This window comes from Corvus cornix, chromosome 8 (assembly GCF_000738735.6).
Source record: "Corvus cornix cornix isolate S_Up_H32 chromosome 8, ASM73873v5, whole genome shotgun sequence".
Classification (NCBI taxonomy): Eukaryota; Metazoa; Chordata; class Aves; order Passeriformes; family Corvidae; genus Corvus; species Corvus cornix.
The window spans coordinates 27,666,796-27,684,237 of NC_046338.1; the positions used below are offsets into that span (position 1 = coordinate 27,666,796).

Below are 17,442 nucleotides of genomic sequence, written 5' to 3' on the forward strand. Positions count from 1 at the left end.
ATGGCAGGGGTGTGAGACAAGATGGGTTTTAATGTACCTTCCAACACAAACCATTATAAGGTTGTAATATTCTGAAACTTTGTCCCCAGTGTCTTGGAAAGCCTTTATCAAAGTGCTTTATCAAAGCACTGAAGTCCTGGTTTTGAAATGTGTTTCTTTAGGGTGAGATTTCTCTGGTTGCTTTTGTAGACTCAGGGCTTAATTTGCAACAATTGCTTGAAATTTAAATGAATCACAGAATATCCTGAGCTGGAGGGGAGCTGCAAGGATTGAGTCCAACCCCTGGCCCTGCACAGGCACCCCAACAGTCCCACCCTGTGCATCCCTGGGAGCGGTGTCCAAACACTCCTGGAGCTCTGGCAGCCTTGGGGCCGTGCCCATTCCCTGGAGAGCCTGGTCAGTGCCCCAGCACCCTCTGGGGGAAGAACCTTTTCCTTGATCTCTAGCCTGACCCTCCCTGACCCAGCTCCAGCTGCTCCCTCAGGTTCTATTCTCACGGCATCGAGAATATGTATCAAACATGAGTTAAATTCCCTGTTAGGAGCAGATTCTCTATTTTCATAACTGTGTCCAATTTCCAGAAGGTACTAATTTTGACTTGAACTGAAGTTACATTACACCACACCTAATTACCCTACTGTAAGGAAATTCCTCTAAGGGGTTGTGATGCCCACAGGTTTGTACTGATGCCAGAGTGGGTGTTGAGATGAACTGTGATGATCAGCAGAGTGTGAATGTGGTGCTGTGGAAAATAGTGGAGATTTATTAGTCACTGGCAGTTCAGGTTATGTCTCCAGGTCATTTTGATTGATTGTGGCAAAAATGAGTCATTCCTGTGTCTGATGAACTGGACTGATCAGTGTGGATAGAGCTGGGAGTTCACGAGGACTGAGCTGGTGAGTGGTCTTTTTCCACTTCTTTTAGTGTTGGAGCACTTGATTTTTCTTATTCTGACCTTTCTGTAAGAAGGGAAAATTATCCTTAGACTCCTTAAAAATACATCTTTCTTCCTGATTTTTAAAATAAGTAGAATTGGATCTTCCGTGTACAGAACATTGATGGGAGGAGAACTGAGAATGATGTAGAGGCACAGCTTTGACTTTGATGGAAGAAGGGGGTATTGTTGAGTGACTTGAAAGCTGGATGAACCTATATGGGGAAAAAAAGAGAGTTTGGGATTGGGTGAGAAGCCTGTGAATGAACGCGATGCAGTGGATGAGACGACATTGAGGGGGGACTGAAGACAAGACTGGTGGCAGAACATTTAGAGGGGATGGTGCAAAAGGGGTTGTTGTGGGGAAGGTGCTGAAGGGTATTGTCTGTAAGATCACAGGGAAAGCGTCTGGTGGTGTTCACTCAGGAGTGCTCTGCTGTGAACAGAGGTCCCTAAAACCCACTGGAGAGCATCCCATTTCTGCTGGCTCTTAGTCCTCCCAGGGGATGGCAACCCAAGGGTTACGCCAGCACAGCTCAGGTTGGTGTTACAGGTCCCTGCTGTGTGTGACCAGTGTGTATTTGGATGATGCTGCAGAGAAAGCAATTTGAAATCTTGTTTCGCTCAGTTAAAGATGTAAAAGGCCCCTTCACGCCTTTTCAAGGATACAATGCAGGTGACAAAGTCAAAAGTTCAAAATTGCAGTTTAAAATGAAGGTTTCTTGCACATCCCTGTCTCTTGCCTTCTGTTCTCCCTCGTCCCAGGCAGGCATTATCCATTTTCATAGAAAAAGGAGGAGTGGTTTCATGGGAAAGGCAGCTGAATGCTTCTGTTCTGAAGATACATAATGTATAGTGAATGCCAAACAAAGCAGGGAAAAACAAATAGTTACAGCTGGTCTTTCTCTGGTTTCTATGGAATTTGGAATCTCTGGAAAAAATAAACCATGATCATGTATCTAAGGTCTGTCATAAAGCAACTGCAGAAAGGCTTTTGAAAGGCAGTTGAAAGCAGGCAGGCTTAGTTCTTGTGGTTCCTAACTTTGAAGAGCTTGAGATCCAACACCAGAACTTCAGTCGTGTGGTTTTCATACATGTTATAGTTACATATATAATTTATGTTTTATTTTTACAGTATTATTTTCTCATGCACTGTCTCAGTTACATTTTTTGATGTGCATTTAAAAACATTACTAGAATATTTTTCCTCTTTGGGTATAAGTATGAACCCAAATTTACTCAAGCAATGAAACAGTTAACCTGAAATCCTGTTGCTTTGACTGCTTGAGAAATATTCTTGAGTCCCAGAATAAACAAATGGGAATAGAGACCATGCTCCACAGATTTTCCAGGTTTCAGTATGCATTCCAAGAAATGACCTGACAGCAGGGCAGGTTGCAAGAGCAAATTTTCCGGGGAAATGTTATAAATCATTGCTGTATTTGCCCTTCCCCCTCTAATAATATTCGTCACGTCACGTTTTGGCAGAACAACAAAAGCTGCTGTTGTTTGGGGGGCTTTCTGTAAAGGTCCCAGAGGAGAAAAAACCTGCTTCCAAACCAGTGTTACAGCAGTATTGCAAACCTCTTTGGAATGACAGGGTTGGGAAATGGATCTCCCAGAATTGCCTATTGAACTTACACAAGCAAGCTGCTGCCAGACTGCAGACAGCTGGGTCACTCTGTTCCTTCCATTTTCAGTTTTGATCTTGAAAAACTCAGAAACTGAAGTTCCTATGGGTTCATTGAATTTTACAATCCATTTAAAAACTTACCTGTGGAGGTGAGATCCTAGAATTAAATGGGAACTTTGCCATATATGTCATACAAAAAAGTGTCATGCTCATCTCACTCTGAGTAAGAACACTGAAATTCCTTTGGAAGCATATTTGGACCCAGATGTGTAATTTGTAAAGTAGAACCTAAATGAGTTGGATCTTTTTGAAGCCTTGTGATTCCTGTTCCAGGCTTGTCTAAAGCAAACACAAGTTGCTCCCTAGCTGGTGTCACCAGCTGTTGCACAAACCCCAGTTCTCTCTTGGGCCACGTTACTGCAGGGCTTTGAGCAGCACAGGCAATTTTACTGTGATTTTTTGGGTATGTTCTTTTGCAAACACGCCCAAGCACCTCACTCATGCACACCCTTGGGGAGGGGACACCTGGTCAGTGCAGTCTCACCCTGTGCTGGGGGCACTCAGCACGACTCAGGTGGGGCATTCCTTAGAGTGGAGGGGGAATCATTGATGAAAACCTGCCTCCACCATTTCAAATGTGTTTTCAATGACACCCTTCACTTATTTAAACTTATTTCATCTTAGCACAAAGGTTGCTGGGCATTAATACTGTAACGTATGAGAACAAGTACACTGGAATCTAGTTTCTATCACAAAGTCATCTCACACACAAACCTATAGCATATTTCCATTTTTCAAGGTAAGTTATGCCCAATGAACCAGGGGAATGAGGTTCTTTTGAGCAGTGTGTTGAATTGGGTCCTAGGTTGAAGGACTTGCCCCAGAGACCCCCAGTACTGATGGGTAACACATCCAGGTTAGTTTATTGTTGGTTTCCAAGTTTTGAACTGACATAATCAGAAGATGGTTCTCCTTTACAAGATGTTTCTTCAATGCCACCGTAGTCAACTGCAACTTAAGATCACGGTTCAGTATTACTGAGAGTCACATTCATAGTGTTATACAAAGCCAATATTGCTTCAGTAGGATTTAAAAAATATGCTGCAGCTCTGTGATGTACAGAGGTGATGCAAAATCATATAGTTTGACAAACCAGGTATGTTTCTGGGGAGGTTGGATTGGTTGTGGTGGGTTTCTCTTGGCTGATTGTCGAGCTCCCTCTCAGCCACTTACCCCATGCAGAGGAGGAATGGGTTGAGGAAGCTTCTGGGTTGAGATAAAAACAGGGAAATCACCAGTTGTTGTTGAGGGCAAGACTAAGTTGACTTAAGGGAAATTAATTTGTTGCCAATTAAAATAGATATTTAATTATTCCTTCAGGCAGTGGGAAGCAAAGACAAGTAGGAACACCTTTGCCTCCACTCGCCCACCTCAACTTCTCCCCCAGTTCCTCCTCCCTTCTCCAGTGCCACCAGGAATTGTGGTCAGTACACAAGGGTTTCTCTTGGCTGCTCTTCCTCCTCACACCTTTCCTCTCCTTCACTGTGGTCTCTCCCATGGGCTGCTGTCCTGTCCCTGGCGTGGGAGCCTCCATGTCCTGCAGGGACATACCTTCCAAAGCCGTGTTCCCCTCTAGTCCCACCTCTGTGCTGTGCCTAACAGTAATTTGTATTAGGTGTTTTAGGGGAAAAAAACCCTGGAAAAGTCCACAGATAGCAATTACTTGGTACATCTGGATGAGGAAATTTTCCTTGTTGCTTCATGCAACTCAAACTTGATGACTAGAAATGTCCATAGGTTTGTATCCCTAATTCCTTTTTAAAGGACCTGTGGTTGTTGTGTAGAGATGTATCCAGGTGTGCTAGTGTACTCCTTTAAACACCATGCTGACCATGGCTTTGCCAGTGTCTTCTGTCAAAATTTCATTTCCTTTAAGTATTCACATTTTAAAAATAAATTAATACGGAATCTCTACCGTAGAGACAAGCATTTTATCAGAAACTGTTTCAACAGCCAGTACTGCTGACAGTATAGTAACAACTGTTCTTTTCTCTTCTAGGTGTTAAAATGGGTTGAAGAAGCAGTTCAAGCCTCCAAAGTGCATCTCTTGTCTACAGACCATCTGTCCATGGCTGTAAATACTTGGCAGATCCCTTTTGATCCCAGTCTGAAGGAAGTTACCGTGTCCTTGAGTGGTCCTTCACCAGCAATTGAGATTCATAATCCTTTAGGTGAAGTACTTTATACTTTCTTTTGTGATAGTGAAAAACGAGAAGGAAAAATCTCTTCTGATATTTCATTTTTTCCCCCAATATTCTATGTTTTTTTTTTCACTTGGAGGACGCTGGAAAACTTCCTTATTCTGTCCACTTCATCTCACCTCCATCTTCTTTGTTACTGTTTGTCCTTGCATCCCGAATTGCTGGGCACTTTTGCCTTTCATCTCTTTATGTATTCCCTGAACCATCATTTAAGGGTTGTACACGATGGTTTTATGTGAGGAGAGTTCAACCATGGTCTGGCTTTTTTGAGCTGTGAGAACATTCAGAACCAAACCTGTCTCCTCTGCCCATCTCCAGCTGAGCAGTGTGTGATGGGAAATGCCATGACAGGTTTGGAGCTAATTTGTAATTGAAGCTATTTTAAACAAATCTATTGTCTATTACTATGTTGATGCCTTAGGAACTTGGAACAGCACTCCAGAAATAAATTCAAATCATATTTTGTATTCTCTGAATGCCTTTTGCCTGAGGATGTAGCTTAAGTTTTAATATCTTGGAAATATTTTATGCCCAGGATGGGTTCCCTGCAATGTGGTCTGGTCTGTCCTGCACTGAGGCATTCTTGTTTACAGGAAAGAGATTTGCTCAGTGTCTGTATTCCGGCCATGCCAACACACAGTCCTGGGTGCAAGTGTCAGGCTTTGCTGAAGCTGTGACCCCTTTCTCATAGATCAGCTCCATGCATCTAAATCCATGGGGTTTCACTGCAATTACTCAAGGCACGTCTAATAGGTTTTGAAAATGGGCACTGGGACATCCCAGTCTCCACTTCCTCTTTCCCTTTAGTGCTGTGAAAGAGCCAGCTGAGTTTTAGGGCTGATGGTTCTTCAGGGTCAGCCTTGAGGACGCAAAATCCCTCTCTAGAGACCCAATTCCTGCACACAACCGCCCACATATAAATGAAAGTTTTCAGTATTCTGTCAAAGAATTATAGAGAATTTTGGCAGTTGTAAATGTCATTGACTGCTAAGTAGTAAGTCAAGTATCAGAAATACATTGGTACAAAACAACAACATTGTATTTACTCTCTGGTTTTTTTAAGCAATACTGTGTTTACTCCATCCTGTATTTACTTCCTGTTTCTGTTTTTTCAGGCAAGCAGCTCAGTAAGGGATCAGGACTGAACGAATTGCTAAATATCCACAACTCTGCGAAGGTAGTAAATGTCAAAGATCCAGAGCCTGGAACATGGACAATCAAGGTAAAGTTATTGCAGAACCCATGTATGATTGTCCTGTAGCATATAAGGGGGTTGTATAATGATTTACTATGTTATTTATCATAGATACTCACAGCTGTTTTACTGTGTTACAGTAAATGTCCTGTGATCTTGTATTTAATATTGTTGTATACCTCTTTATGTAGGTAAAGCTGTATGATCTCAGCTTTCCTAAATAGATGTGGAAACAAGCCTACTGGTGTGGATCCCTTCTGACTGAACTGTTCTATGGTAGCAGTGTAAATACTCTACAGTCATTTTTGGAGGGGAAGGCACCCGGGTGAGGCACTTTATAGGCAGTGCTGAATGGATCCTGCTGTGCATTGTCCCTACCCTAAGCACAGAGGTGTTTTGAAAAGGATCATTAATTCACATACATCCCTGGGGGAAGCTGTTGATCCTGCTGCAGAACTGCAGCTACAAAAGCATGTTGAGCTCAGCAGCTCAGGGGAGAATTGTTTGAATGTCTGCCTAGGACGGGGGGCTTATCAAAAAGAGGGACAGGGACTTTTTATATGGGCAGATAGTGATGGGACAAGAGGGAAAGGTATTAAACTGCCAGAGGGCAGGGCTGGATGGGGCTCTTGGGAAGGAATTGTTCCCTGTGAGGGTGGGGAGGCCCTGGCACAGGGTGCCCAGAGAAGCTGTGGCTGCCCCTGAAGTGTCCAAGGCCAGGCTGGACAGGGCTTGGAGCAACCTGGGCTAGTGGAAGGTGTCCCTGCCCATGGCAGGGGTTGGCACTGGGTGACCTTTTAATGTTCCTTCCAATTCCATGATCCTATCACCAAAAGTGCTGAAAACTCCAATACACAGACAACCTGGTAGGCTGTTAAAAATGAAAAAGAAAAAGGTTTGGGTCCTGCTGGATATGGTAACATGAGCCACACTGGGTCCTGAGACCTTTTCCTACAGTCAGTGCCTTAGGATTCACTTCTGTCACTTGTTGGAGACTTTTAGGGTGAGGGATCAGTGCAGCAAACATGCAGTGCCCTGCAGCCCAGAGGGACAGTGCAGGAAGAGCCCTGTGTGCTCCTGGCTGTGTGATGTGAGCTGAGCCACTGGTGTGGGCCAGCACCTGAGTGCTGGGCTGCAGGAACTGCTGGGGAGGAGAGCCAACAGTCCCCCATGCCCAGGCTGCCACTGGTGGCATGCACTCCTGGCAGCAGGACAGCAGCCCTGCCAAGCCATCAGGCTGCTCCTGCAGGCAGGGCCTGAGAGTTTTTGGGGGGTTGGGAGGGTTTTTTGGCTTTTTTTCTAAGCTCAGAATAATGCTGTCTTCAGCTCTGTGGAGAGCATGAATAACACATTCAAATTGATGTATTTAAAAATGAAGAGCATCTCTTGAATATGTAGTTGAAATATTTTAATCTAACTTTTATGAGCAAGCCAGGTCATGCATTTCTTCATGATACCTGTATTTTGGGCAGTTTTTTGATGTTGTTTGCAAGATAGGAAAGCATCTGTCACAAATCTGTATTTGCTCTTTTGATGATACTCATCCAGCCTGGGAGGGGAAACACTAATGTACAGTCTCTGTAATCCATGTTCAACTAGAAATAATGAGAAGAGACTTAAAGATAACAGTTGGAAAGCAGTCCTGTGTGATAAGGCTAATTCCTGGTGTTTGCCTAGAGACCCCCAGATCCTAGACACGACAGTGAGAGATGTATTTATTTATATTAGGAAATGGTAAAATTTTATAAGGTTATTTTGGCCTTAAAACTCACAAATATCCAAAGGTCTGAGTACTTCATAAAGAGAAATGATTTCCCGGTATATTTTTCTGTGGATTGTTTACTTCGCTTTAGTCACTGGCTTGGCTTATTTAACACAAAGATTTTATGACTTAAGCTTTGTGAAAATTTTATTCACACCATAAGCTCCTTATACAGATGCACCAAGCTATAAAAACAGAACTTTATCACTGAGTTTGTCTAATGAAATTTTAACTGCCAATTAAGGCTTGATACCTTGAGTTGTTTGGCACAATTAAATATTTCTTTGTATTGTTAACAGCTGGCTTATGTAAAAAAGGCTTTAGTGGTGCTATTTCTGGAGTGAAAGGTTAACCAAATAGAAGGAAATATGTTGTTTTAATCAGATAGGCATCGATTTGTCATGGTGTCTAATGCCTGTCCCAAGGTTGTTAGTTATAAGAAACAACTGTTTAATTTGATACTCTCATGCAGCGGTGGCAGAGGGGTTCTCTGGAGTAACCTCTCTTCCAGAGGGCTGCAGGAATTTGAGAATGGACCAGGTAAAACTCCAGGGAAAGTTCAGTGGAACCTTCCAGACACTGGAAGAGTGTGGAAGTAGGTGAGGAGGAAAAGCCATGGGTTCCTCTGCACCTTTGGGAAGTAGCAGTTGACCTTTCTTTCTCTGCATAGAAACATACGAAGTAACTTATAATTACTTTATCTTCTTTAAGATGAAAGACCAAAGCAGCTGTACTCTTCAGACCCTGAAGCTCAGGCTGTTCAAGGGTGATGGATGGGTGGGGGTGGTTCTGATTTGTTTTTTGGTGGTTGAAGCAGAATGACAAGGTGAGGGTACAAAGGTACAGACCAGAGGGGAGAGGTACCTGTGCACCCTCTGCTTTCCAGCTGTGCCTTTGGCTGGGGAAGAGAAACACTTTTAATGCACAGATTTTTCTGTTGAGTTCTGATTCACTCACCATTTTCTAGTAGAATTTGTAACAGTAAGGTCCTAACTGCCAGATCACTGCCTTTGCAGGCACTAGCACGTGGCAAGGAGTTGTTGATTTGTTGGTGTTGTGATTTACTTCCAGGACAAACTGGCTCTCTTTGCTGACACGACAATTTTAGGGCCCAGGACGTGTAAGCAAAGCTTTACTCAAGGTGCTTTTCCTTAGAACTTTAGCCATGAGGCTCTTCTGTGTGCTGCTGTTAGCCATGCTGGAGTCTGTCCCTGAGCTCAGTGGCTGGCTCACACTCTGTGCGGTCCCTGCACTGCTGATTCCATGTGCTGGCTGTTTTGCAGACCTCGAGCAGCGGGAGGCACTCTGTGCGCATCACGGGGCTCAGCACCATCGACTTCCGAGCTGGCTTCTCCAGGAAGCCCACCTTAGACTTTAAAAAAGCATCCAGCAGGCCAGTGCAAGGTTTGTTTCCACTTTAGTCCATGTTAAATAGCTTCTAGCCTCCAAAATTGAGTAGAGCTCTATGATGAGCTTTGTGGTAACTCTGGGGATGCTGTGGGTTGGTTCCTGGGGGGGCTTTGTATCTGTGTGACATAAATATAAATATTTTTAACTATGCTTCAAAATTGCAGTGCTGTTTCTGTTATTTTTGGAGCATCAGAAAAAGGCCTTAGCCCTGGGGCATGGTGAGGAGTTAATAAGGAAGCTGCTATTTCAGAAACACCTTTTGGAAATCAGTAATTTAAACTCTCCCCAGCTGGGTCTACTCACAGCTAATAAGCAGAACACAGCTCAGCACAATTTAGCCTTTCCCTACTCAGTAGGTAAGGGCTGGAGCTGAATGCTGTATTCATGGGGTAGTGAGCCATGCAGATGGAATTTAATCTTTCATGTTTTAATTATCTGTTTTCTTTAGCACTTAAAATAGTGTGGTTTTGTTTTTCTAGGGATTCCTACCTTTGTGCTGCTGAATACCACAGGGATCCTGCTTCCAGCTAGAGTAGACCGACTGGAACTTCTGAGTATTACAGGGGAACTCCTTAAGACCTTGCCTGTGAAATACTATCCTGATAGAAAGCCCTATGGACTATGGAATATTTCTGACTTCATTCCACCAGATGAAGCTTTTTTTGTTAAAATAACAGGCTATGACAAGGATGGTTATCTTTTTCAGAGAGTTTCAAGTGTTTCGTTTTCCAGTATTATTCCTGGTAAGAGACTTTAACTTGAATTGACTGTGCATTTGTCTCATCTGAATCAATTAAAATTGAGATCTTGTATGCTTTTGTAACTTATGCAAGTACTTCCTGTGCTGTTTCCTTCCAAAGTTCTGTCTCTAGTTCATGATGGTCAATACCTACTAAGTGGAGCTTTATCAGTAATTTAGCTTCCTTTTAATAAAAGGAAAGGATAAGATGTGTGTTAGTAGCTGTTAATATACTTTCTGGGGAATGTTTCCTTTCTTCAGATGCCCCCAAAGTTACAATGCCCATGAAGACTCCAGGATATTATTTACAGCCAGGCTCTGTTCCTTGCCATGTTGAAAGCCTTATACCTTTTACTCAGCGTTTTACTAAAGATGGCGTAAAACTGGGAGTAGATCAGTTCTTCAAGTAAGTAGTGACCTTTTTTCACAATGGTGCTTTATTTCCTGTTTATAGCTCATGATTTCTGTTATTATTTACTGCTATGTGCTGCCTACATCCTGCTACTTCCAGTCTGTTACTTTTGGTGCTATTCATAAGAGAGGCTGTATTTTATGGAGATATTGATAACATATATAGATATATCTATATGATATATTGAGGAGGGTGTACACTCTGTACATGTGATGGTATTTATAAGGTTCTGGCCAAAATTCCCCTCAGCTGTGTACTCTGAAATTATGATAAACTAAAAGCCTAGAAGGCAAATGGTTTTAATTTATGTTGTTAAAAATTACGCAAAATTGGTAACTAGCTTTGTTTATGAAATGCACCCCTCACTCTGGCCCCACGGATACATAGAGGATGGGGCATACATTAATTTGTTTGATTTTTAATGCCTTTCCTGGATGCCCTAGAAGTATGTCCTATGACCTGCCCTAGAAACTTTCATCTTCAGAAAATCTCTCAAAATAGGAAAATTTATGTGGGATATACCAGAAGGCTCTTCACATTTCTGTATAGAAAAAGAATTGTGTGCCCTTTCTGTGTAGGGTGAGAGAAGAATAATTTGAAAAAAGGTAAATTAGTTAAAATACTCATAAAGTGCCCCTTTTAATTCTGTTTGTCAAAATCAAAAGGGAAGTGTATACTAGTAAACAGTGTCAGCAGCCTCCTGTGCAGCCCAAAGCACCTCAGGAGCAGACTGAAGACTGAACTCTGCATTCCCCAGCAGGTACAACATACCCAAGTGACTGCATCCTGCGGCTCCCTTGTGCACTGCTGGCAGTGTGAAGTGCTGCAGCTTTGGTGTGGTTTGGTTTTTAATGAGGTGCCGCTGAGACATTGTCAGCCCCAGCACAGCACCTACTTGGGCTGCTGTGTAATGTTTTCCATCCCTTAGGTATCAAACCCCACGCTTCTCCTTTTTCTTCACACATCCAGCACCGCTGATTCGGCTGCATTTTTCTTTTTCCTGTTACAGAGCAGATGAATGAACTCATCATCCAAGTTAATTTAACAAAACATGTCTCAAGCCAGATATTGTTGGTCACAGTTAAATAGGATCTAATTCAGCTTGGCTTGTTTGCCTCTTATTTGTAGTGAAGTTCCAGGCAGGGTTTGTCCAGCTTAGTAGTTCAGTGCAGGTTTGAGCTCTAGTATTCCTCTGCATTGAATGAGTTTTGTTTTGGTGTTGAGATGTCTTTACTCAACTGTTTTAATATTTATTTCAAAACCTAAATGGTTTACGAGTTGAATATCATATTTCTATTGTGACAGTTGTCTATGTGAAAATACCCTTAGAATACTACAGGTTCGGGGTTCCTGAGGAGAAGAGACTTTGAAATTCAAATATTGTTTTTACTTTGGTTCCAGAGGTACTATCAGCTGCAATAGTAATTCCTAATTTTAAAAGAGTAACGTGTTAGGAAAAAGAAATTTTTGTAGAATGGTAACAGCTTTTTTCCTACCTTTCTGCATCCTATAGTAGTGTAGTAAGAAAATTTGGATTTTGCTTAATATCCCAGTGCATTTTTGACCAGTCTGATACAGCAGGACAAGAGAAGTAGTTGAGCACCTCATTCCAGTGGGGAATCAGTGGGAATGGAACACTAAAGTGTCTTTACAATCCATTCTGTGCTATAAATAGCTGATCCCACCAGTCCTGCAGGGATTAGAATTAGCAAAAATAAGACATGAAATTCTGACAAGAAAGGCAATTCCTGTAGTTAATCAGAATAACAATCATGATAATTTAAAAAATCATTCATAATCCACTGATGTTTGTGGTTGGTATTCAAGTCCAGTAAACCATGCAGAATATATCCCTCCAAACCATGTGCTAAAAAGGAAGTTATAGGTTTCATTTCTCCCTGTGAGCCACAGTGAGGTGCTGGTGAGTTCCCAGCTGGTTCTTGAGCGGGGTGGTGGGGAGTGTCCAGGAGGTGAGGTCAGATACAACCCGAGCACCACCGTGAGGTCTGCAGTGACTGAGAACTAGGGGGTCATCTGGGCTTTGGAGTTTCAATGATTGTAGTTCCCCAGGTGCCCAGACAAAGAGCCCAATCAGCAGATTGCATGTGCAGTAGAATGAATTTGGTAGGTAATGGTGGTGCTGGAAGGTGCTGAGTTATCCCATGACACGTGCTGTGACTTGTGTGCAGTTACACCTCCTTACGCAGTGCCCACATGTGCAGCAGATGCCCCAAGCTGTGTGTTAGTCCTTGCTGCCAGTGTAGGTTTGATTTTTAAATTTTTTTTTTGATAGCCCACCACAGGTCTTTGTTTTCCGAGCTGTTCCACCCCTGGACATGTTTCCCTTTGTGCTTCTGTTCTCAAGGCTTCCATGTTTGACATTTGGTGTATAGCACGAGTCAAGAAGGAAGCAGAACAGGATTCCCTAACCTCAGTTTTAACATACTTTCCATGAAATAGTGTGGCTGTTTCAGGGCAGACATAAAAGCCACACTAGTCATAATCCATAGTCGAAAGGTAGAAAGATTCTTTATTTTCTCTACTGCTATTCTTATACCTCTTCACAGTGCCTGTGGCCTAATTTAAGATTGGCTGCTTAGCTAACAATGACAAGGCTGTCTAACAAACAGTGACCATTCAGGCAGTAAACAATCAGCTATACAAGCAAAAGTATAGTTGCTACATATTATCCACGAGCTCTTCCTTGTACACTCTCAATGTCCCATAACAAGAACATCCTCCCCTCGTGTCCAGAACATCTTTTCTCATTGATTACTTTCTTGTCCTTCTCTGTGGGTTTTACTGAAGCTGCAGAATTTCACTGTAATATTCTCACGGGTAAATTCTGACTGGTTTCAGGTCTGACTCTGTGAGACTGTCAGTCTGGCTGTCAATCTCATCAATAGAGGAGTTTCTCACTCGTCGTTTGGAAGAAACACCACTTATTCTTTAGTGCTGGCAGTTGCTGCCATGTTCGTGTGCCAGCATTGCACTGGGAAGTGTTATAGATTTGATGCATGAGATACTAGGTTATCTAGAGTAAGTATGAAGTAAGAGGGAACAAGTAGGAAGCCATTTAAGGTCACCGTACACTGTTTTCATTTGTTGTGGGGTTGGATTGTCTGTCTCATGGGTGCTACAGCATTGAACTGCCATGCATATTCCAAGTCTCTTTTTCCTTCTGTATCCTTTAAGGGCTGATAAATCAATCTATTCAGACAAACAAAGGGGTCATTAATGTAGTGTTTTCCTGTAATGTGGCAATGACTTGCCAAAGCTCTCACAGATATTTTGGTGCTTATCAGTTTTGTTTATGTGCCATAGCAACAGGCCATGGGGAGCACTGGGACACTGCAGAACCACTGGTTTGCTCATTTATGTTGTCCTCTGTGTGTCTGTAGCACCAGGAATTTATAAAATGTGGTTTTGAATCACGAGAAACTGAGAATGTTTGTTTTGAAGCACGCGTAACCAGCCTATGTAGCTACACTTTTATTTCCTTCTTGCTTTCACATTGTGTGTGATACTAACATGGTGTCACTGCCCAGCAGCCTTGGCCTTGCTGGGATCTAGAGAAAACCTGTGGTGGTTCTCCGGATTCCTGTGAGTTTGGGAAGTTCAGGTGGGAGGACGAGCCCTTGTTGCCTTTGCTGCTAAGAGCCATGGGTTTGGTACCACATATTGGCTCTGCACAGAAACTTGCTGGTTTCAAGGAATGTGTCTTCCCAGGTGGTAAATACAACAGAGCACAAGCAGCTGAGGGAATGACAGCAAATACACTGCCTTTGGGTATTGTGTGACAACTGTTGGCTTGTTAAAGGTTTATTTTATGATGTGCAAGTGGGACATTCTGCAAAATCTTATGAGAAAGTATCATCCATAAAGTGACATGCAGTTTGATTCAGCAGAGGGTTTGTCTTGCCTCTTAATGATTGTGATACTCTCCTGTGTCTGCAGTCAGGAAACGAAGCAGGTGTAGCTCTTGGTGCCTTGAGGGATTCAATGAGTGCCCTTTTCTCCTGCAGAGAATCATCCAGCATGAGCTGGGACATTGCCCAGGTGTCCGTGTCCGACGAGGGCTTTTACGAGTGCGTGGCCACCAGCACCGCGGGGACGGGACGCGCGCAGACATTCCTTGATGTGTCAGGTGGGTCCCAGCCGCCCTTCTGGGGCGAATTACTTGGGCTCAAACACTTGAGACAGCACTTGGGGCCAATAAAATACCTTCCCACTTTTAAGTGTATTTTTAATTACTGTGTTTTTTCCTCACTCATGTCCACAAGTGAGCTGAGGTTTATTCAACAAACCTGTTTTAAATATCAGTGTTGGTTTGGTTTTAGTTCCTGCTATCAGTTGGACGTGCAGAATAGGTCTGACCTGTAGAATCCGAAACGTAAATCTCAGATTTCAATTGTTCTCATTTTTATTTCAGTTGGTAGCAATTATATGTTGGCTTGATTGCATGTATGTGTTATCAGATGGACAAGGAAGTACAAAAATGGTACTCAAATTTCTGCTTTTTTACAATACAAAACTCAGTAAATTGTTAGAAATCTCATCTCTTACCTTGAATTTCTTAAAAGTAGTGACAAAGGTGAGGAAGTAAAATGAATGAGGTAAAAATAGGGCTAATCACAAAGATAATTTTGAGTAAACAGTAGGCTTATTTCTGTCTGTGGGTGGGTGGATGAAACCCCTGCCCATACTACAGCAAGTTTTGTCACTTAATTTTTCATAGTTGCAATGCAACCAGAGTGGGAGGGGAAAAATAATTTCTGGTTTGTAACAAAGATCCATTCTGTACAGCCTTGTGTTGGTGTTGATCAGATACGAGTCTCAGAGCAAGTGAAAGCTGTTGCTGGTGAGCTGGAGAAACACTGGAGCAGTTAATTTTCTGTGACAGGAAGGATGGGAGAACTCAAAACATTTTCAACTCAGGGTTTCATGTAAGGGCTTGAAATTGAAGTTGTCTTGCCTCTTATCTCCTGCAGTAGCTACTCCAGGTAAATTAACCTGGATTATGAATCACAGAATCACAAAACAATTTGGGCTGGAAGGACCTTTGGAAGTCATCTAGTCCAACTCACAGCTCAAAGAGAATTAGCTTCCAAGCTTGATTATGTTTTTCAGGAGCTTGTCCAATCAATTTTTGAATGTCCCCAAGGGTGGAGATTTCACAAGTTCATGGGCAGCCTTCAGTGCTTAACTACCCCCACTAGGAAAATATTTTGTATGTCTGGTCAGAATTTCCCCTGCTGCATGTTATGAACCAAGACTCTCATCCTTTTTTTTTTTTCCTTTCCTCTCCCGTGCCCTGAGAAGACTCTAATTGTGTATTCCCTAAAACAGCCCTCTCAGTAGCTGAAGAGAGTGGCTCAATAATCCTTCACCTTCCCTTTTCCAGGCAAAGATGTTCCTTTCATTGCACTATGAGCAAATTCAAAGAAACCAGTGTGAGATCATTGATTTTATGCAAGGCAAAGTTTGTAGAGAAAGAGCCCTCTTGGACCAAGGGGTGAATTTGAGGAGAGCAACATCCTTTTATTCACACAAAGTAGTGAGTAGAACTGAACAGTAGCATCTGGGTTTACCCAAGTCCTGGTTCTAGAGCACTGATTTATATTTTGGCCACAAAAATCTTTTAAGCAGAAAGGATATTCCCAGATGCTTGTTCCAAACCATGGCTTGGAGGGCAAGCAGTTGTGGGCATAAAGATTCTCAGTCTGGAAGTTGCAACCATTCTCCTCACCAAAGAGACACCTGAAAGAGAATCCTGACCTTTCTCTTGCGATGTTGGTAGCACTTGAAAGTCAAGAGTAATAAGGGGGAAAACTCCCATATCCTCTCACTTACAGAGCATGAGAGATGGCCTTGGACTGAGTCACTGTGTAAACATGACAATTTGTTCTGTTCAGAGCCCTGCAGAGGATTAATGGGAAGGAGATGCTTTGAAATCCTTGTGTACAAATATTTGCAAGAAAATTACTTGAAATTTCTTCTTGAAGCAAAGTAAACAATCTTTTCAAGTGTTCTTGGTTTACCCAGCTGACAGACAGTATATCACAGATAATCCATTCTGGCAACTGCTGTGTGAAAGATGTTGGAGCTGTGCCAACATTTTCTGATTTCACAGAAAGCAAACACTTGAGTTTGTCTTTGTTTTATTCCTATTAAATCTTTAAAATGTCAAATGGATCGTTAGCTTGTGCAGCACCCTAACTGAAGGGCCAGTAAAGTGCTGGGAGATGGCTGAGTGTGAACACTGCTATGGGCAGAGGCTGGGGTAGTCCAAAACTTGTGTTGTCCCACTAGACTGGCAGTCAAAAGATGGGGATTCCGGTCCTGTACTGGCCTCATCTCTGTCTTTCCTGAGTTTAGGTAACATATTTGGTGATAAGCCTGTGGAAAGCATTAGAATATTTGTTGTTTCTCCCAAACACCCCAAACCTAAAAGTACAGGGGAGAAACTCCATTCAGTAAGCAAGTGTAGCTTTCCCTGACTCCTCTGCATGGGTTAAAGTCCGTGGATTTGGCAATGGGGGCGATTGCTGTTGGGACTGTGTTTGCAGGGAGGCAGAGCTGCACACCCAGCACACAGTGCTGTGCAGGGATCCAGCATGGAGCTTGTGAACCTCATCTGAGACCTCCCAGGAGACCTTGGGGAGGAGGATTTATGGCTGGTTCTGAGCTTAGGAGTAACTTTAACCCTTAATAAATACAGATTTTTCTATTCACTGTTATCCTTGCTTTTCTTAGGATAGCTGTGTTTTAGTGTGTACTGATGAAGATTTGGTCTTGCTCTTACAGCTGTCTCATTTCTGCACAATCATCCTTCTCAAAGTATTATGGAATTTCTTTGTTCAAGAACCAGTCTGGGGAAAACCAAATGGAATATGTATGATATTTTTAATAGGAATGCATAAAGTCATACATAATTTATTTTCTTTCTTGAAATGTTGCCTCCTTGATCTGTAATATCCCAAGGAGGAGCAGGATGATTGCTGCTATTTTAAGCATCTGTTTCAAAGTTTAATTTCAGTAGAAAATTACTGCATCTGCTTTCTTCTGGGAGCATGGTAGAAGTGTACAGATGGGT

At 42.6% G+C, this 17,442-nt stretch overlaps 1 protein-coding gene across 1 annotated transcript in view; it reads left to right on the top strand.

Moving 5' to 3' along the window:
* HMCN1 (hemicentin 1) overlaps positions 1-17,442 on the top strand; it is a 173,542-nt gene that overhangs the window by 38,540 nt on the left and 117,560 nt on the right. The window contains 6 exon segments of the mRNA XM_039555766.1: positions 4,627-4,798; positions 5,944-6,050; positions 9,069-9,189; positions 9,675-9,938; positions 10,196-10,340; positions 14,372-14,493. Of these exon segments, the coding sequence (XP_039411700.1) occupies positions 4,627-4,798; positions 5,944-6,050; positions 9,069-9,189; positions 9,675-9,938; positions 10,196-10,340; positions 14,372-14,493 (931 nt within the window).